Source organism: Condylostylus longicornis, unplaced genomic scaffold (assembly GCF_029603195.1).
Source record: "Condylostylus longicornis isolate FDR11 unplaced genomic scaffold, ASM2960319v2 ptg000008l, whole genome shotgun sequence".
NCBI classification, from domain to species: Eukaryota; Metazoa; Arthropoda; class Insecta; order Diptera; family Dolichopodidae; genus Condylostylus; species Condylostylus longicornis.
The window spans coordinates 502,063-525,353 of NW_026577977.1; the positions used below are offsets into that span (position 1 = coordinate 502,063).

The 23,291-nt window shown below is 21.8% G+C and overlaps 1 protein-coding gene across 1 annotated transcript in view; it reads right to left on the reverse strand.

Annotated features, from left to right (window-relative positions):
- Positions 1 to 23,291, reverse strand: part of LOC129618496 (acetylcholine receptor subunit beta-like 2) — a 58,536-nt gene that overhangs the window by 15,186 nt on the left and 20,059 nt on the right. The window contains exons 5-7 of the mRNA XM_055533293.1: positions 14,786 to 14,918; positions 14,349 to 14,476; positions 8,755 to 8,930 (exon numbers count right to left, since the gene is read on the reverse strand). Of these exons, the coding sequence (XP_055389268.1) occupies positions 8,755 to 8,930; positions 14,349 to 14,476; positions 14,786 to 14,918 (437 nt within the window). The remainder of the gene's footprint in view (positions 1 to 8,754; positions 8,931 to 14,348; positions 14,477 to 14,785; positions 14,919 to 23,291) is intronic.

Consider the following 23,291-nt stretch of genomic DNA (forward strand, 5'->3'; position numbering starts at 1 on the left):
AGCTCTTGAGATTTTGTACGAGCTCCGAAACAAAATTTTTACCTATTTTTGATCTTCTAACCAATGGTATATGTTGTTGTGTACCTTTTCGAATCACCCTGAACTGTGTTAGTGAATATCAAGTTTACGTTATATACCAAAAACCAAAATAAATGAATATGAATAATCATAATATTTTATAGAACAATACAGATGAAGAAATATAATATACAATAGTTTTACGACATTAGGAATTCTAAGTATTAAAATAAAAGTTTTACAATTCTGCTTTGTATTAATATATAACATTATTCAATAGTGTTTTACATAATTTTAATATTTTATAATACGCAAATATGGATTTCTGGTATTAATTTGTCAATAAAATTCATTTTATTTTTTTTTTGTGTAAATATATTATAAAAAAATTGAAAACTCAAAATTAAAAATATTTACTATTTATATATAAACAGTGCCGGTTTTACCTAAGAGCTGAACAAGCTGCCCCGGTATTACAAAACCAGAATTACGCTATTAATTTTTACAAAAACATGAAATTTAAATAAAATTTTCAAAAAATGGGTTAAAACCCTAATATTTATATTAGGCCCAAATTGAAATATCCGCCTATTTTAACTGAACTTGAAATATTTTCCTCAAAATTTCGGCGCTGAAGTTTTCCGCAAAATAAGTCATATTAACCGCAATAAGTCATATTAGCAAGAAAAATTGTTTAAATTTTTTTCAAGGTTTTCTTTTATAGCATTCTAAGAATTTTTCTCAGTTTTTAAAAAAACTTGCATAACGAAAATTTTGTAGATTTTTAAGACCCTTTATACGATGTGAGGCATAACCATTCGTTTTAAACTTTTTTAAAGACCTTGAGGGAACTTTAAATAGGAATATACACATTTAGATAAAAACACGTGCCTCTAACATATATATATCCACATTATAAGGCTTAAAATGATTGCTCTTAATGTAATCAAATTGCATAAGACGCGTTTTATAGTTCTACATAATATTGAGTCCGATTTGAATAGGCAGAAAAAGAATATTAAGTAAAATCCGGCACTGTAAATATTCAACTGATAATAAAATAATACGATAATATCAAATGGGATTTCTAAAATGAATTCAATTTAATATTTATATGAATAATAGGAAATATGGGTTCATATTATAATATTATATTTATATACGAATTTTGAAACTATTAAAAATTTGGGCATAAAATAAAGTATTGATATTATGTATTTGATATATCGATTATTTAAGGAATTCATAATTTATTTGCTGATAACAAAAATTATAATCCTATAAACATTTTATAGAATCTATTTTATAATATCATTTTGGAAATTCTGTAATATTATTGAAAATTTATTTGAAAACGTGGAAAAATATAAAGTTGATTATATAAACTCTGTGATACCCATATAAACTTATTATTCTATGGGCGAAAATATATACCATAGCTGACTAGAGGACAGACTATGACTTTAATTTCACTGGTTTTGTTTTACGACAAGTGAAATAAATTAGCTACATGGTTTTGAAACTTTTATATACCGGCTGTATTCAACCTATTGCTTGGGGAATGAAGCCGAAAAATAATTGATTAATTTCTAACAAAAATTCTTCTTAGTTATCAGCTTTTCTTAAAAGAATTTTTATTAGAAAAATTTATATAATATTTTCAAAAAACATCAATTGAAAAACAATATGCCCAACTTTTATTGGAATATTAATTTTTTTATAATTAATACATTTTTTGATATATGAAAATACAATACTGTATTTGGAAAATATTAAATTCTAATTTTGGAAAATTTTTTAAATATTACAATTTGTAATTACTGTTAATTATTTTATGAATTCTTATACAAAAAACAAGATTATATTAAAATAAAATTAAATGAAATAAAAGATTAAAAACAATAATTACCAAACTAGAAGTAATACACAAATTTTTATGGTGAATTCTAACACTTTTCATAAAAAATACTTGAATTATATAAAATCAAATTGAGATAAGAGGATATTGTGGTGTCGGACGATAGGTCAATAATTACTAAATATTTCATATTAAAATTTGAATTATAATTGAAATTAATTACAATATCAAGGCTACATTTAAATCCGATTTGTTTCAAGCCCAATTTGAAGAGAAAATCTATTTTTTTCTTCGAATTTTCCGACATAAAGGCTAAAATAGTTTTATAATAATATGAAAACGAAGCATTTAATAATATTGACAATTCACTCAATTTGATTTTAGTATAATTTTTCTAAATACACAATGGGTCTTACATATGTATGTGTAATTAAATAAAACAAAATAAAAAATAAAAGGATATACATGTAGTCCTAATTAGAATATGTTATTTCCAATTTTAAAATATTATTACGTACATATAATAATATTTAATACATAAATACCATTTAAAAGCACAGGATAAAACTATAAAATAATATTTATTATTAGGTGGAACAAAAAATATTAAAGAGAAAATTAAAATGAATTTCATAAAATTGAATTTAATTTTAATTTTCTCTTTTATATTTCTCTTTTTTTTCGATTTTTATCTAAAATTTAATTTTTCGTTTTGTTCAAAATTTTCTTATAATTTGGATATTAACAGATATCGCGTTGTATAAATCGATGTGTTTCATGGTATTTATTTGATACTTTAAATTTTAAATTGAAATTGGTTTTTATATGAATGCGTTTTATATAATATAATATGCAAGAAAACACAAACATAATTATATACCTTTAAAGTATACTAAAATAAATACCAATAAAAATTAAATACGATTGTGTTTTATTGTCATGTTGATATTTTTTTCTTGTTGTTTTTGTTTAAATATAATTTTAATACTTTATTGTTTTTTTTTTTGTTCAATATTGTTTAATGTATATCATACAAAATGTACATAATAGGTACTTTTGGCTAATTTTAAAATAAAAATAATTTTTTTTTTTGTTTTAAATTGTTTTTTGAATTGAATAACAAAATATAAAACCAAAAAAAAAATAAATTTAAAATAAAAAAAAAAATATTTAATTTTATATGTTAATTTTTGTTTTTTTAATTTTCATATTGTGTACATATGATGTATATATATATATATATATATATATATATATACATCATATATATATATATATATATATATATATATATATATATATATATATATATATATATATATATATATATATATATATATATATATATATATATATATATATATATATATATATATATATATATATACATGTATATATATATATATATATATATATTTATAATATAAATGTATTAATATGTATACCTAATATACGATATATATGTAACCATATATTACACCTAATATATGGAATATATATAATATAAATGTTTAAATATATATACTTAATATATGATATATATATCTATATAACCATATATTATACCTGATATATGGTATATATATAATATAAATCTATATATATATATACCTAATATATGATATATATATAGCCATATATTATATCTAATATATGTTATATATACCATATGTATGAATATATATACCTAATATTATATACACATTCATATATACACATATTTCAATAATGTTTTTAATATAAAAAATTAAAAAATACCAATTTAAAAAATATTGTTGTTTAAATATAATGTAATTTAAATATTATGCAGTTTTAATTGTTTAAAATTGAAATGAATTTTAAAAATGAATTATGTAAATTTTATGTATGATATATATATTTTTTTTTTCTGCTATATGATGTAAAATTAATATTATATTAATAATATATAAATATATTTTTTTTCACTTAAAAGCAAAATATATAAATAAGCTTTAATATAATATATTAGGTAATTTAAATCAATTAACACACATTATATATATATATGTATAGGTATGTATATGTTAATTAGTAAAGTTTATAAAAACAATGAGCATTTATATAAATGTTTTAAGCGCATTGCAGTGTTTTTAAATAGGAACATTATAATAAATGTAATACATTTTGTAATTAAAATTTGTTTGCAATTGCAAAAAAAAATTGTTTGTTTTCGTATAATATGTATACTGTCGTAGTAATGTTTAGATAGTATAGTGTCTGTTATACATAATAATTATGCTATTTTATATTTAATGAAATATTTTGATATACAATATTACATCTCAGCATTTTATTTTGGGCAACTCAAAATATACTTTAAGATAAGAAAAGAATTTCATTAAAAATTTTAAAATTCTTATGATCAACAACAAGTATAACAGTTATTTTACCTATTTAAAACTCAAATTCTTTTTTTTTTTAAATTTAAATAATATTATTTATTTTAATAAATAAATAAATAATATTTTATAAAAAATTTTTTATGAAATATATTTTTACGGATTAAAGTTTTCTATTTTATTTAAAATTTAATTTTAAATTGCATACGTTTTGGCGTACATTATTTATTATGTACTTAATTGTTTATAACACAACACCTATAAACTGGTAGATAAGTAACCTTAATGCAATTACATACTAATATAACAAAATTAAATTTTTTAAACCGACCGCATTGCATACAATAAGGGAGGTTATGTAATGGCAACAAATTTTGCATATCGAGTTTTCGGTGGGAAAGCATTTCTCCATAGTAGGGAAGCGTAAACAAACTATTCTTAGAGAGGTGTCGGTTTGTTGGTCAGTCGGTCTGTCTGTCTGTCTGTCTGTGTGTGTACGTATATATCTCAAGTTCGGCTGAATGATGAAATTTTATATGTAAGTTTATTTCGACTATGGCACGGATTGATCAACTTTTGTAATATATCAGGCCTAGGGAACTGCACTTGGGCCTGTTTTACATTTTTGATCATTTTGAAGAAAATATTCAACTGCTTTACTTGAAATTTCATATATAAGCTTCATTCGACCGTACGCGAAACCTCCTAACTTTTAGAAGAAATCAGGTGTCAGCAACCGGACCAAATATACATTTTTGCGTATATAAAGAAAAATAATTAACCGATTTTATTGAAATTTAATATAAAGTTCGAGGTGTTAAAACAATGAACATATAAATTTTTTGGAAAGATCAGGGCTCGGAAACTGATCTGAGGGCCGATTTTACATTTTTTACCATATCTACGGAACGAATTGATGAAATTTCTTGAAATTTGATATTTAAGTTCTGGTTGTCACTAAAAGTTACAGACGAAATTTTCGTATAATTCGGATGGCATAAAAGGAAAATCTGCTAAGAGCCAAATTCTCATTTTTCTAGGAATGTTTACTAAAAGCTTATTAGTGTCCTTAAAATTTTAATGAAATATTTAAAACGCATTTTCATAATCTTCTGGTATACTTTTACTAATTTAAACAATATACATTGCAGTCGGTTATGTGCAGAGCACATCAGATTTTTTTTAAATACCAAGGGGTGTGTGTTATAAAAAAATGTGAAAAAATTCAAAACTCATTATAATATAAATTTTTTAACTTTGTGGTTAGGACAATAATATTATGTACCAAACATGTGAAAACGCTTATTGTTTACTGCTATTTTGTAAAATATATAATAGTTAGGGGTGTTTTACATGCAATAAATAACAAATAAACTTTTAGAAAATAATAATTAGAATTAGTTGCGTGAGTATTGTTTTAAATTACCTAAAATATTTAATGTCAAATGATTTTTGTTATTTTTTTTTTTGTTTAATATTAAAATATCTATATGCAAATAATGTGATTATAAAAATTAATTTAAATGATATTCCTAATGATATTGGTACTATTTTTTTTATCGCTATAATCATTTGGTTGCAAATAAGGTCGAAAAAAAAAAAACAAAATACAATACAATTTCTCTATTACATTGACATTATATCGGTTGATCATTATGTTCATAAATGCTGATTAAAATTGTGAATGATTTACGTCTAAATTAAATGTAATATAATATATCGTTTCTTTTTCTTACTAGATTGATGGTAAAATTAAAATTTCAAAATGAAAATAAATTATGGCACGACTTTTATATAAATTACGATATTATAATAATGTAAAATATAATATGAGCTCCTATACAAGATAAATTTCATATTAAATAATCTGTTATACTTATATTTGTTTATAGGAATATAAGAGTAATTTATATTATATAATATATTTTGTAAATGCGGAGCTCAATACTCAAATATGTATAATGATTTAAAAACAAAATCACTAATACATTTTTTTTTATCAATTGATCAACATTAAGGATACTATAATGTCCAAAAATACAACAAATTTTACGATATAATATGAAACGGAATACATACGATATTCAACGTATAAGCTATATTTAATGATTACAAAATGGCGATACGATACGATTACATTGCGTACATATTGAAAAGAAATAATCAAAAGAGTCAAACCAAAAAAAAAAAAATTACTACATTTTTTTAAAAAGAAAAATACAAAGAGTTTAAATTTGGAGGCAAAATAAAAATATAAATACGTGAATGGGATTTTATTCTAAAACAAAAAACATAGGTTTAGTGCATATATTTTTGTGATTTTAAATACCAACAGGTTCACTTTCAAAAACCTACAAATTATTTTATGAGTTATTTTCAAATAGAAGCTTTGTTTCCAAAACATTGCGTGGTAAATTTGATCACTTTAGTTTAAACCTTTATTTTCTAATGATATTGTGATAAAATCACCATCATAATTTAATTATAACATATGACAGTTACCATAAAAGCAATTTTTTCCGTTAATTTTAACATAATAAACACATTATGATTTAATTCAGTTTAATCATAATTAAAGAGTCCATAATTTTGCTATATATATGCCCACTATATATAGAGTGAACTGAATCAATTAATTTTTTATATCATTCTTGTAATAGAAAAGAATCGAAAACTTAGAAGACGACTATATTTAAAAAAAATTTTGAAAAATTACAATATGACACCATAATTTTTAATTTGAATCATTATTATGTGGTTTAAAAGTCCTCTAACTATTATAGTTAATTATATTAAGCTTCTTGTTTTTTCTTCATTCTAATTTCCTAGAAATTGAAGTTAAAAATTTATTACTTAAAATTTAATACTATATAGTTATATATTTGTATACAAATAGGTATTTATATAAAATTAGAAAATTAAATTACTTTTACTTTTAAAATAATCTAATGAAGGGTAACTAAAGGAAAACTATATTATAATATTAACACTAATGTGATTAGGTGTATATATTCAGCGAGCGGGAATACTTCCTTTTAAATATATATATTATGGGTTGTGTATATATTCTTAAGTGAGTTTTTAATGTGCTTAATATAAGAATAAAATCCCAAATAATCTACTTTAAGAATTATTTAAAATAAATTAACTATATAATAATAAAAGCCATAAAAGAATTACTTAAAATTAAATTGTAAAGCAATAAAAACATTTTAAGAAAAAAAAAACGTATTATTTGCATTTAAATGTATATATATGCATTTATATATATATGAATATTTTAAAATGTCCCTAACTACTTTCCAACTATAATGTTTAAATAATTTATTGTTTTCGATAGTTAGATATCTAAGAGTTTTACTGTAATGGGAAATAATATAGGAAAATTAAATAACAATGTGTCATAATAAAAATATTTGTTTTCAAATGTTCTAGTATACGTAAGACTAAACAGTTATCAATTATTTCAATATGCAATTAGAAATAAACTGAGTTCAAATTTAGAGTAATATTAAGTTATCGAAATACGCTATTACTGCAATATTTTATTGAATTCATTATATATTATATAAATTACGAATTCTTTAGCTAACAAAGCATAGATTATGTATTAAAACTATATTATTGCAATTTTCATGTCACGGATAGTTTTAAGATTCCATTAATTTGAGAAGCTTTTCAAACTTTTTATAATTTATATTGAAATTCATAATCATATTAGAAAATATTTATTAAAGAAACTCAATTCTTTTGAAATTCATAACCATACTTATGAAAAATTTTCTTAATGAAATCCTATACGTTTTAGGAATTAATTGAAAGTGTATAAAAAGTATTGCAACCTCGAAAACTTTTAAAAATTCAATATTTTAAATAGTTCATAAAAATATTTTAAATATTTAGTAAAATAATACGTTTTTTTCTTTAATCAAAAAATTTGAATTTAACTAAATTAAGAAATTATCAATTATTAAAACTAAAACCAAAACAAAAAAAACCAAAATTTAAAAGCGTTTCAGCAAAAACCAATATTTATAACACTTTTATTACAAAACCTAAAACAAAATAAAAAATTTCTACAAAATCAAAAGAAAAAAAATATTTTTCAATGATTTTTAATGAAGTTTCGATTTTTTATTAATTTATTTATTTATTTTCTTCATGTTTTCTATATTCGGGGCTTAACTTTGTTGGAAAAGCACCAAAAACAAAGAAAAAAATAAATAAATTTTTTTTTAACATTTTTTTTTTTAAAAAGTAAAAAATAATTTTTTTTTTTATTGAAAACTAAAAAAAAAAATATCAAAAATAAAAAATACAAAAAAAAAACTTAATGAAATCAAAGGTGGTATATAGAGGTTCTGGAAACAGAAAGAGTGAAAGAAAGTAACCGAAATAACGGAAAAGGAAAATAAAATGTAACAGTTTTTTTTTTTTTTTTTTTATTTAATAAAAATATCGCAGTTTCTTTTAATATTCTTTTTTTTTTTTTGTATTTTCTTTAGTTTTTCGTAGTACCTGAAATGTATATTGAGTACGCATACAGTTGTCCAAACTGAAAGCGAGACCAATATCATTGTGAATAACAAATATTTTCCCAACAATGGAATTGCCAATGATGTTGGCGGAATAATTTCAGCCAAAAGTAAAAAGAACACAGTCAATGAGACAAGGATCGAGATACACAACGTGACCTGAAAATATAAGTTTTTTTTTTTTTTTTTTGTTGTTTTTATCTTTGTTTTTTGATATTCTAATTTTTTTATTATTATTTTTTTTAAATTTAAATACATAATAATTAAATAATTATACATTTCAAATTTTAAATTTAAATTTTTTATTTTATACATTTTTAGTTTTTTCTTTTCAAGTTTATTTATCAATATATTAGAATTTTTGTTGTAAATCAGTAAACTTCAAATTATAATAATATTAAATTGTTTCTGGAATCGGAATTGCAAGAAATAATAATATATTAACACATAATTGATAATTATATATAAATATACAGTATTTCACAAAATCCGATCTCAGGGTGTATTACAACACAATTCAACTTATAAATACGAATTCCTGAATTGTATATATATACGAAAATTATCCAAACATCTATATATACAAATGAAAGATTAATATGTATATATAAATTTAATGTTAATTTAATTTAAGTACAGGCACATTGAGTGTTATAACCTGACAAACAAAAGTAATTGAAATTTTACTTTTGAAAGCAAAATATTTTTTCGTGCATATTACTCATTTGTAATGTACAGGATGATTCAATAATGCATTGTTTAAATATGCCTTAAACGACTTGTCACTTTTAAGAACAATTATTTTAATAAAAAAAATTAATTTTAAGAATTTTAATTAAATATAATAAATTTTAGAAGAAAAATTCCTATGATTGAAGAATAAATATCGGCTTGGAAAGAATCCGATGATTTATTTTACATTTAGCACGCCTTTGAAAAGGTTTATTTTATAGCAAGAACTTTGGAAAAATAGAACCATAGGTTTTTTTTATAAAATTTATTGTTTTTTTAATTAAAATTTTAAAATTCAGTTTTTTTTTTTTTTATTAAAATGCATAGTTCTGAAAAATGTCATATGCTTTTTAAGAATGATAATTTCATTAAAAATTCAAAATTTTCAGTCTTTAAAATTTTGAATTTCAATATTTATTATCATGTTCGTGGAGTTTAATGCTTAAGCATACAAATTTCAAGATGAACTTGAATTATATAGCATTTGAATAAGACATTAAAATTTAAAATAACACATTTTTTGAAAAATTAAAAAATCTTGTCTAATACAATATTTGATTTCAAATATGTATACATAAATCTGCAAGGCATAAATCTTTTTGAATCGCAAATTAAAACCTATGAAATACTTCTTATGTAAATACATATATTGTTATATTTGAGATGTACATATGTAAATAATTCCATTTTCAGCTTTACTATCAAAGATGTAAGAGTATTAAAACTATGTTATGTAACATATGTAATTTTATTTATAAATAAATTTATATACATAATATGTAAAAAATTGGAAATTTAATGAAAATTCGTACATTGTTATTTTAAAAAAGTTTTCTTTTTTTTTTTAACATTCTGATCACATTTGTTATACAAAATTAAAAATTTGTGTGAAAAAAAAGAAAATCATCAATGGTACATTCTTACATACATTGTTTATAATGTATACTTACGCTTCTTCGAAATTAGTTTGTTTTCTTTCAGAATATTGAGAAAAAACTTACAAATTAAATAAGCAAAACCCAAAATATATTATTTTGGTTTTCCACTTTGGTATTATATTTTGGTATTCTATTGAAATTTAATAATAAATAAAAAGAAAAAGCCACAATTTTTATTAAATTTTTCTTTATACATTAAGATCAGTTCAAAATTTCTTATATTTTTAATAATTAATTTTCAATATAACAAATATAATTTCGATATTTTATATTTTGACTAAAGTTTTTTATGAAAATAAAGTTCATATTTAAGATTTTCTTTTATTATTGTCAAGTCAAAATTTAAAATTAGAGTGACAACACTTTAAACTTTGAATAATATTTTAATAGCAGTGCAACACCCCCGTATAAATAGTATGAGAAATTGAAAATCTCATATAATAGTATGAGAAAAATATGATTTATCGTATTGCACTGTAAGTACCAAAATTCCAAAATAAATGAATAAACAATGTTAAAATATTTATGAAAGGATCAAAAACAGGAGTTAATCATAATCTTAAACGAAAACACGCAAAATTAACTCGATGTAATCAAAAAAAATTCTCCAGGTTATTTAAATGTTATTAGGTCAGTGGTTTAGTCCCGCTGAAACATTAATTATTTTGATTATTTTAAAAATATGGTTTTACAATAATATCCTTTTTTGATTTAATAATTATAATGTGATTACATTTTTTATCCTTCACCAATATGTATGTTTGTTTCATAAGATATTAACCGAAAAAATTATACCCTACACCATTTACAATCTGACTGTAACAACTGCCATATACAATCTGACCGTAAAAACTAATTTTTAAAATATTAAAAAATTAGCTTTAAGGTTTTCGTTGACATCTACTCTATTCTAGCTACCATAGATTTGTTATGATGTAATAAATTCCATACCAAAGTTAATATAATCTTCGTTAAAGGTGTAGGGTATAAAAATATCTTATTTCATTTAATATGAAAGAGTAGTGATGTTATTATTTGAAAACTGTATACTTAATTAGGGGCCGTTAATATTTTGTATTAATGAAAACAGAAAAGGATAAATAATATTTTAAAAATTAAAATATGTTAAAAAATATTTTCTTTCCACATAGGAAATCGAAAATAATTTTAAATTATATAGACATTATATGTTACTTATCTTATATGGACGTATATGGAAGTTTATTAATGTAAAACTTGAATAAAACTAATGCTTTTTCATTATTCTCATAATATCACAAGATGAAAACGTATAACCACAAGTTGAGTAAGCCTGCTACAGATAACGCAATCGGTTTCTTCTTTATCTTTCCATCATTATAGACTATGGTTTAGTTTTATTAGTTTGGGCATTTAAATTCTGAATATATTGCATGATCAACAATTTTGATATACTGAAAAAGAAGACTAAAGAAAATCGTTTTGTTGTTCTTACAAGTATATTCATGAAATATTTTGTCCAAATCACTGACACCTCTCCTTTTTTCATAGTTATAACCAAGAATGATTTCACGTTTTTATGACATTCGTCGGTATTTAATATACAACGAAATATATTTATTTTTGGGATGTACAATAAAATTTTATAACAATTCTACTGGGTGAAAAATTATCTTAGTTCAACATATGATGCAAATCTAAACCTATATTTGCTATTCTAAGTAAAACTTGTTGATGGTGCGATAAAGTAGAAACCAGTTACATTTTGTGAAAACTTCATAATTTCTTATTAAGTAATTGTTTCAATAAACGAAAATTATTTAATTCTTTTATAACTCGATATTTTTCTTGGGATGATGAGGAAAATTTACCGTTGATAACAATTTTCTACTGAAGTAAAGACATCTCTCGTAATTTTAAAAACACACACACGGACGGACGGAATAAAAATAATGAACACTATCTCAATTTTATTACAGAGCCCTATTGTAACATAAATATTAAAAGGATCATTATGTATGTAGAAAATTTTTTATTGTTTGATTAAAATTTGTTTACAAAACAAAAATAAAAATCTAAAATTTTCGTATGTAAACAACCATTAAGACGTAAGGTCGCAGCAAGACGCCATAAAACCAATTTTTTAAAAAAAATATTTTTATCACTGTACTTTTATCTAAAAGGAAAACACCTTTTCCTATAACCCACAGCGTTTATACTTATACACGAAGAGAAGTGTGGTGTCATGGTTTTTATCTATAGAAAAATTATGAAAATATTAGAAAATTTTATCCAAATTTTTTACTAAAAAACGAATTTAATCGATAAATACATATTTTTTACTTCAATAATTTTTAAGAAGTAATAAATTTTAAATGAATTAATGAGATCAATAAAAATCATAGGCAACAACATTGTGAACAATATTTTCTAACTAATTGCCATTAATTAAGATTAAGAAAATTTGTGTTTTATAAAATGATAAAACACATAATATTAATTTCAATATTTTGTTTGGAATTATTTTGGAAGTTGAATAATATAAAGAAAATTATCTGCTTGTATAAGTCTTTAATTATGAAAATTTTCAATTAAAATTATTCATAGAAATCAATGAAATTGAAAATTTTCATTTAAAATATCGAGATCTAGATTTTCATAATGTCAGAATATAAACATATATTATAAATATTATATTTATTAAATTTCAAATATTAAAATATTTGATTATACTAATAATATCGTAAATTTACTATTTTTCTACAGAAAAATTGAATAATTGAATCACTTTTTCTACCAAAAAAAAGTTTAAATTAATAATTTTTTACCCACATGAATGGGTTAGTTCCCGTACCTACATACAAAATAAAAATTCGTTTTCATCGTTTAATCGAACAGAATCAAAATTTGAAATTTTTGTGAACTTATTCTGTTAGATGATGTAATTTCCTTCACATTGGTTCAAAATACAAAATGATAAAGTTGAAAACTGATTGAGTTTTTAAGAAAAATTTGAAAGTTTAACTTTTATACAGATTTACTTATATATGTACCTGAGGATACATTACATTGTATTTGAACTGTAGGTATGAACCTCATTACATTATACCGTGTCAATCTTCAATTTTATTTCGAATAAATTAATATGTAAAGCATTCGCCCACAGGTTCAAGACACATCGTATTCAAAGGTACATTTTTGAAATATTAAAATGTCCTCTTTGACTCTATTTAATGGAATATAAAATGCATATTATATAATACAAAAATGAAAACGTTTTTGATGGAAGCAACAAAATCTTTTAAAAAAATACTAAAAAAAATGAACTTCTTTAAGGCGAAAAATCAATTGTGTTTTTAAAATATTTTAAACTGACATACAATAAATTGAACAAGAGCAAAATAGCGTTTTCGAAAATGAAAAATACATTCTAGAACTGTATAACATTTAAAGAAAACTGGCATATTTTCTGAGTTATTAAAATTGTTCACATGTAAAACAGTCATTATAGGTACGGGAACACACGCGTTTATTAAAATTTTAATAGTTTTATCCTTGTTTAATATTAACGCATTTTTCTATTAAAATAATCAATTTTCATTTTTTAATATTTTCCGAACATTAACTGACAAATTTTATATTCATTTTTTTATTTTGTATTTTTTTATTTTCTCACAAAATCAAAATCAATAACAATTTTTGTGGCTTTTACCTTTATATTTGCTTTTTTTTTTACATTATAATCATCATATGATTATTTGTAATCATTCTTATCAAAATCATGATTATTCCGTCATCTTATGTTACCATTATTATCGTCATCATAATCATCATCATCATGAGCCATTATCATAATCATTATGATATTTTATACATATAAAAATATTTATATGCCAGAACAATAAAGTTCTTACCAATTTTCACTCACCTTTTCACCTGAATCACTTGGTAAATAAAAAACAAGCACCGTTAAAAATGTTAAAGCAACACATGGTATTATTAAATTCACGGTGTAAAAAAGTGTTTTACGTCTCATCGTCAATTTAAATGTGATGTCTGAAAAATTTTTTTTTTTTTTTGAAAATAATATTATATAACATATAATATAAATCTATTATATTGTCATAAAATCGAATGAAAATGATTATATATATAGTTATTAAATACAAAAATGAAATAGTTATATTAAATGTATATTATGAGTATGTATTTAAAATGAAAAATGTGAAAAATTCTTACTTAATATTTATATGTTATATGTATTTATGTAAATTTGATAATTAAAATAAAAAATCATACCTTTATGAATAATTGTAGAAAAGCAACATATTGCTTTAAATTCAAATATAAATTTAATAAATTTACCAGAAAATGGTTCCAAACTTTCAGGATAATATTCTTCATTCTTTGTTGCCGGCACTTCAAGTATATCCCATTCGACAGATAAGTAAAATTCACTTAAATCAATTCCAACTTTAACCAAATTACTACCAGGTGTCTGAAATTTTTAAAATAAATTTATAAAGTATTGAAAAAAATTTATTAAAGTTTGTTTAAATTTTTATATTATGTAAAAATTAAAGTATATGTATGCCTTATTTTTTAAATACAATTGCAGATTGTATACTTAAAAATTTAAAAATTTGGCATAATACAAAAAATAGTGCATTAATTTTGCTTTAAAATTTATGAGAAATCAGGTTTAAACCTTATAATTTGTTTTGAACTCTCCAAAGTTCCAACTCATAAGAATCGACTCATTTAATACATTTCAAAATTTGGATATTTCTAATACCACCTTAGCCGCAAATTTAAAATACTTTGAACGAATTATAATTAAATAATTAAAATAATATAAAACAAAAATTAATAATTTAAATTTCGAACTATACAGGAATGTAAGAGCGCAAAAATTCAATATAATTGGACCAATAATAATTTATTTTAATAATTTAATAAAATCATAAAATTAATATGAAAACATAATATTATTAAACCGAATTAAAATATCTAGAAATAAATCCGAAATATCAATAAAATTTTCAAACTATAAAAATTAATATTCAAATTCGATATGATCGTTTTGTAAAATACATATTTATGTAAAATAACACATTAATATTTTATAACATTGTTAATAGTTATAATAAATTGAATAATAGAAACTAATAAAAACAATACAATAAAAAAAAAATATACAAAGCTATTGAGGAAAATCAATTTAAAAATATAAATTCAGTAAAATAAATTATAATAAAGTTTAGACGCGTGTTATGACCGACCGACATTGCATACAATAAGATTGGTTGCATGATATCACCAAATTTCGTATGTCAAGCCATTGGTCGAAATATACTTCTCCCTATCTGCACGCTTCCCTTCCATTAATAAAATATTTTTAGTAAACTTCGATGAATACTTATATTTGAGTTCACTTTGGATTTGATCAAATTTTTGCAATTTTAAATATCGGGAACTAAACCTTTTCTACGACTTAACTACAGCTTGTAAAGAAACAATCAACAAATTTCTATTAAATTTTATATTTCAATTCAGACGCTATGGGCTATTTTTCATTGATTTTACATTTTTCATGATATCTAAAGAATGAAATGGCTGGGTTTCTTATTTAATTCTTAGAATTAAAGAATTAGAATTAATGGCTTTATTTTAATAATAATCTATAAAATGAATTTACTGGCATATTCGAACAAAATTTTGGTTCAGTTATTTGCTGACCACATCAGATGTTTTTTTTTATTAACAATTAAAATAACAATATTATTCAATTTATTTTTTAGAAAAATATTTAAATAAATAACACAATAATTTTGAATATAAATCAATTTTGAAAAGAAAAAAAAACAATAATTCAAATATAACAAAAACAATAGTGGTCCTTTTTGAAAAACAATATTGTAAATTAATGATTTTTATTGGAAGTTTTAAATTGATTTTCTTTTTTGTTATAACAAGTATAAAATGTATATTTATTATATAAATAATATTATATTTATATAACAAGTAAACGTATAACATAAAAGCATATTATGTGATATAATAATCAAATCAATTTGTAATTTCAAAAACTTTAATGTTATACAGAAAGAGTTAAAATTTTGTGAAAACTTTATTTGATTTTAAAATCAAATTTTGATTAAAATAAAAAATAATTAAAGAATTTATTGTTTTTTTGTTTAAATAAAAATTTATAAATAGCTATCGTACATTTGAAATTGTACATTCGGGCTTGACGACGTTGAATAAGACAACTAATAATAAAACAATAAATATTACTATACAGAAAAAGTGTGTCGGTGTTAACTGCAATTACTATATTATATTATCTATTGTCTATCTATAGACGAGAATTCTTCTTATTCTGAATTTAACGGCTCTTAACGTTTTATTATATCGTGTATCGGTTATGAAAATCTAACAAATACCAAATATTTAATGTAATTAAACTGAAATCGAATTTTAAAAATTTCAATATTCTAAAATTTTAAAGTATTGTATCTTTCTATAATTTTTAATATTTCAACTTTATATTTTTTTCCATATTCTTTAATTTTCAATTTAAAAAGTTATACATCCCTGCACAAATATGAAATTAGAATTATTCTCTTTACTCATTATTAAGACTCCATATTTTATATTGGGAATTAACACAAATGGATATAAGTATAGATTATCACTCTCTCCAACTTCGAAAAATAACAGATTATAACTATGTACTTGTTTAGTTTTAAGAGGACAACACAAAATTTAAATTCTTATAAGATATTATTTAGTATGTAAGTTGCAATAAGGAATAAATTGATTGCCGTATTTTAAAACAAAAATTTTTCATTTTCTTACCACAAACCATAATCGTATAAGTTATAACAAAAATTTTATATAATATTCTTTATAGACTTTCATTCCACAGTTTCTTTACATATCGCTGTAATATCATCTAGCATGAAATGAAAATATAAGCTTCCGAAACTGCAAGCTTTTCCAAATTTCTAATAAAAACATAAAGCTAACGGTAAATTTCATCACAAAATATATAATTATTTATATCAACTCACGCTTAACTATTGGTCATCCTAAATATATGCAATATGATTTGAAATATTTCTATATTTTAATGAAAGTAATTTAAATAATGGTTAATGGTAGTAAAATATTTTTGAACAGTATTTTTATTTAACCAAGGGAAAAGTGCTTCTTTAAAAACCACAGATTTTACTTAATTTTATTAAAGTACCAACATTATTACGATATTAAATTTACTAAATACATTTTGTCTTAAAATTTCAAATTTCATTTTATTTTTTTTTTTGAAACTTAATAAATTGTCCAATTTTTAAAGCAATCAAAATGAAAAGAGAAAATAAAATTAAATTTTAAAAACAGACGAACAAATTACATCATTGCATTTTAAAAGTAAATTCACATAAAAATTATATGATTTAATGGAACAAGTGAGTGAGTGAGATGTTGAAAAATTGTTTGAAGAAAAATTGAATATAATTGGATTGGTAAAAATCTTTTATTTTTTTTTTTCATTTTATCATTTCTAAAGTAATAATTTTCGAAATACTATACAGAAAAATATAAAAATAAAATTACAAACATAAAATTCTTTTCCTTCATATACAATTGAAATAGAGTAAAGCACTTTTTATCCTGGTAATCGTCCATAACTACTTTAAAAGAAGCCAAATAAATTTTATTTTTTAAACAACGAGCAAAAAAAAATTATATAACAAAAAAAAATAGCTGTAGTGGACATGATTTTAATTTTTTTTTTTTCATTTTTTTATTTGTTTTTATCCTTTTACTGTCGCCAATTTCGCCATTTTATATAAATTCACATTATATTATACTTGTATTATATAGTATATAATATGTGTGAATATATATAAGTATGTAATATGCGTAGACATAATGTATAAATTATTTTGAAATGGTTAATTTTATATATATTTTAACTGTGATTTTGTATTTTATTTATAATAGTGGTACACTCGCTTTCATTTACATTTTATTTGTTTTAATTCAAAATTATAGTTAAAAAGATAAATTTTTCAACTTAAAGTGAACAAAGCCATTAATTTAGGCTTCTTCCATTACTACTATTTTTTGGTGTTCTTTTTTTATAGCGCATTTTTATAATATTTATATGATAATGTCCTTTTTTGTTTTCTTTTAAAAATGAGTAGAATAAAAGACATCGTTAAAACCGAATGTAGTGATAGAACAGAAGAAAAGAAAAAAAAAATTTTTTTTTTACTATTTACACTTGAAATGTTTTTTTTTCTATTGTACAATTTGGCTATTACACATTATTGTATTTATATTGTAGTTATTAGATGTACATAGATATTATGAGTACGTGTAAGTTATGACAAGCATGAACTTACTTACAATATTTACAATATAAATAATTAATATATGTATTGTATATTGTGTGAATATACGCGTAAATAAATAATGTATTGCAGCATAAGAAGCATTCTATAATAAATTTTTTATACAACAATATAATAGACAAAGTTTATATGGCAATCAAATGAAATATACTATTGTAGATGTAGATACATTTATGAAGCCGTAAATGGACTTTACTTTATGAAATTTTAAAATATTTTAATTATTTTTTGAATGATTTGTAAACAAAATTTTTTAAAGTGCTAAAATAAATGAACAAGAGTTAATTATATAAGAAGTTAAATAAAACTAACGATAGATTATTAAAAGCCCTGTTATTATTTTTATCATTTGTAATAATAAATTGGTAAATCATTATTATTATTAATAAGACTCACATTTGAACAAACGCTACCGAATTATCAAATTTTTGCTTAAAAATTTGTTGTCAGTACACGAAACTATTATCCTACATTTCAATTGAATCGGAAGAAATAAGGTTTCACAAGGACAACACTATAAGCGGTCAGATCACACACTTATCAAAATTAAAATTTTACGTTAAAATTTATTATACGAATTGTAATTGCCAATTAGATTCGAAGGCCATACAACTTTACTTCTTCTATTTAATATTTTCTATGAGGTTGTACACGATTTAAGCTAGTAAATTTATCATACTTGAACCATCGAAAGCTAACATTATTTTTGTTACTCTTAATGTATGACAGTCTAAAATATGACAACCTCTTTTTAAACAGTCAGAATAGTCATATGAGAAAAATGATTTTCTAATGTCAATACGATATTTTTGTTGTTCGAGATATAAAAAAAATTTTTTTAATTAAAATTCAATTTTTTTGTTATTAAGTCAAATATTTTTTTTTATTAAAAATAAATTATAAACACTTATGAATTATAGTCCCTCACCCGCAGAAGAAGGGAAATACTGGAGAACTACATACTCACTTCGGCGGCGCTGCGGTAAGAGATACTCGAGTTCATCAGGAGGGTAGACCTCGGGAAGATGTTTTAGGAGCGTATACAACACATAGTTGGAGGCACAATAAATCCTTATATGGTGGTCGCGGTTCACGCCTGTACAATATACAATCAGTTCAATTTATAATAAAAATTCTTTAATTTTGAATGAAACTTAAGATCTTAATAACCCAACACAATTACTGTTAACTTTATTATATTAATGAAACAGTATTATATTAATGAAACTTATAAAAATTAAGTCACATTCATTCTTATACACAAATATGAAAACGATTCTTAAAAGCATTTTCAATTAAAAAGTAAATTAGTGAAAATTTGAAATTAAAAATCTTAATTGTTCAGATTTTCAATTTAACAATAATTATTCAAAAATTTATAAACTTATGATGAAAACTTATGAAAATTGGAATAGTTTTATTAGTTGGTATACCTGACATAAAAACAACAAATTTTTTATTTTCTCTATATAACTTATAAGTGTTTCTATAAACTCAAATATGGCAAAAATAACAATGAAAAGAAAGGATACTCGTAAAATATAAAATTTTAAAAAAAAATATGAAGTTTATGGAATTTCTTCTGAAAAAATTTTATAATTTTATGAGATTTGTGCAACATTTCTATGTGCTAAAAATATATTTGTACATTTAAAACAATTTGTCAAATAAAAGAGGTTTATCACAAATATTTATTATTAGGTTTAAGGATAAGAAATGTTTTAACTTAACAAACATAAGTCTGAACAATTTAGAAAATTCCTTTAGGAAAATTTCAAATTTTCTACTATATATTCGACATTTTAATTTTAATGGTCCAGACTATTTTTAATTTGAATTTATCTAAATGCAAAAAGAAGCAATATTTTTGATAATATTAGGTAATTTCGAAAATTAAATAAACAAAGAAATGTTGCGTCTCATAATAAACAAAATATAAAATACAACATTATACAAAATATAACAGTATAGAAATATAACAATTGGAGAATATTGCAAATATCAGTTAAAACAGAGATAAACGGAAACATAGTAGCAGAGTGGTTCGATCACGTAATCACTAATATCTTGCATACATATATTATATCGTATAAAAATGTATATACTTATTTATAGACCGACAAAATAATAATAAATCTAAATTTCATTTTAAAATCATAAAAAAAAAATAATAAAAAAATAAAATAAAAATTTTCTTTTTTCCATCCTTACAATAAAGCAGAAATAAAATTTAAATTCTTTAATATTTTTTTGTATATATTTTATGTTGTAAAATATTATGTATGTATATATACGATGCGTATTATATTTATAAAATAGTATGTAATTTGATATTTACACTGCAACATTGCAAAAAATATTAATATAAAAATATGTAATGAATACAGGACAATATCCTTTCCCGTATATTATATTTTATCCTTTTCATTTTTTTTTTCATTTAAAACAGTCATCATATGCAATATTTGTGTAATGTGTAGATATACATGTATATTTTATAAATTTAAAATTATATATGTATAAAATATGTACGATGAAGCCAAAAGGGATACTAAATTGGTTTTTATTATACATGTTTTTTTTTTACTTTTTTTTTTTTTGTCTAGTAGGAAATTCAGTAGGAAGTTGTATATTTGCTTTGCTGCTGGTGATAGTTGTATAACATCAGCATGGTTCAGACTGAAAAATAATGCTACTTTTTTATTCCATATATGTATACACATATATATATACTTATGCATTAAAATTTTTTGCTCTTTAAATTTAAAAATTTTGCATAATTTCACCAAGTGAAAAATTTATTTCATTATAGTTGGACGAAAAAAAAAAAAAATTTTTTTTATTTATACCATGTTTTTTTTTTGTTTGTCATGTTCAAAATTGAACACAATATAAACATTGTATGCATAATATATATAATATTTATAATGCAGTATATCTAGAATAAAATATGATTCGAATATTGTGCACATAAGTAAATTCACTTTTTTTTTTGTCAGACTTTTTTTTTATTTATTTATTATTATTATTTGTTCTGAAGTAACTCCCAATATAATTCCCTTAGTAATTTATATTTTTTTTTTGCTTAAAATTCTTTCAAAAGAAAAAAGCATAGCAGATATCAGAAATTGATTTTATTTCCGCTCCTATCTTTTTCAAGCAGTCTATTAAAAGATTATGATGTTACAAAAAAAAAAATGAATTATGAAATACGAAAAAAAATTGTATAGCAAAAAAAAGATAGAAAATTTGATGTGGTCAGCACATAATCGATTAGTAAAAGTATTCCAGAATATTATGAAAATGCGTTTTAAACATTTCATTACAAATTTAAGGACACTAATAAGCTTTTAGTTAACCTTCCTAGAAAAATATTAACTTGGCTCATAGTAGAGTTTCATTTTATGCCATCCGAATTATACGGAAAGTTCGTCAGTAACTTTTGGTAACAACAAGAACTCAAATATTAAATTTCAAGAAATTTCATGAATTCGTTCCGTAGATATAGTAAAAAATGTAAAATTGGCCCCCGGATCAGTTTCCGAGCCCTGATCTTTCACCTCAAATTTAAATATTAAATTACAATGAATAGTTTATTCATTGAGAAGTGCGTTCTCTTCCCTACCATGGAAAAGTGCGTTCCCAGCGAAAACTCGACATCCAAAATTTGGTGTCATCACATAACTTACGTTATTGTATACACAATGTACCGACCGCATGGAAAAATACGAAAAGCAAACGAAAATTCTCTTTTTTTTTTTTTAATCATTTTTGATAAGCATAAAGTACAAAAAAAGGCGATAAGAAAAATTTTGTTTTTTTTTTTTTTGTTTTGGGAAAGTTTGAGGTATAAACATTAAAACGCATTTAAAATACCCCATAGTCATGATGAAATGTCATTTAATATTTTGTATATGACGTTAAAGTTAGGGGGGGGAAATCATTTTTTTTTTTTTTGAAAGTAATGTTTAAAATGTCAAAAGTTGATTTTCTTTGTTAAAAAAATAATTGTCATTAGAATTCGATTAAAAAATTAGAAATATTAAAAAATAAAATTACAAAATAAAAAATTGGGATCTATTCATTTGTTTGCAAAACAGTAAATTTCGCTTGAACAAGTAAAAAGCAAATTTTTACAAAAAAAAACATGACGAAGAAACTGTTTTATTCTCATATTGCGAATACCTATAGGGAAAAAATTAGCTACCAATGAAATAAATTGTTTATTATTGAAGCTTTTAGAATTTTAGAGTCCTAGCATCTAGACCATGCATGAGAAGAAGAATGTTTAAAATTTGCAAAAAATGTAGATTTAAGATGTTGCTGGAACGTTTGCCTACATTCCGTTTGGCAGTAAAATTAATAAAGTCTCTATTTTTCTGCATTTGCTAAAAATCTAAGAATCTAAGAAGTATGCTTGCGGCATTTTCCTAACTTTAAGTGTTCAT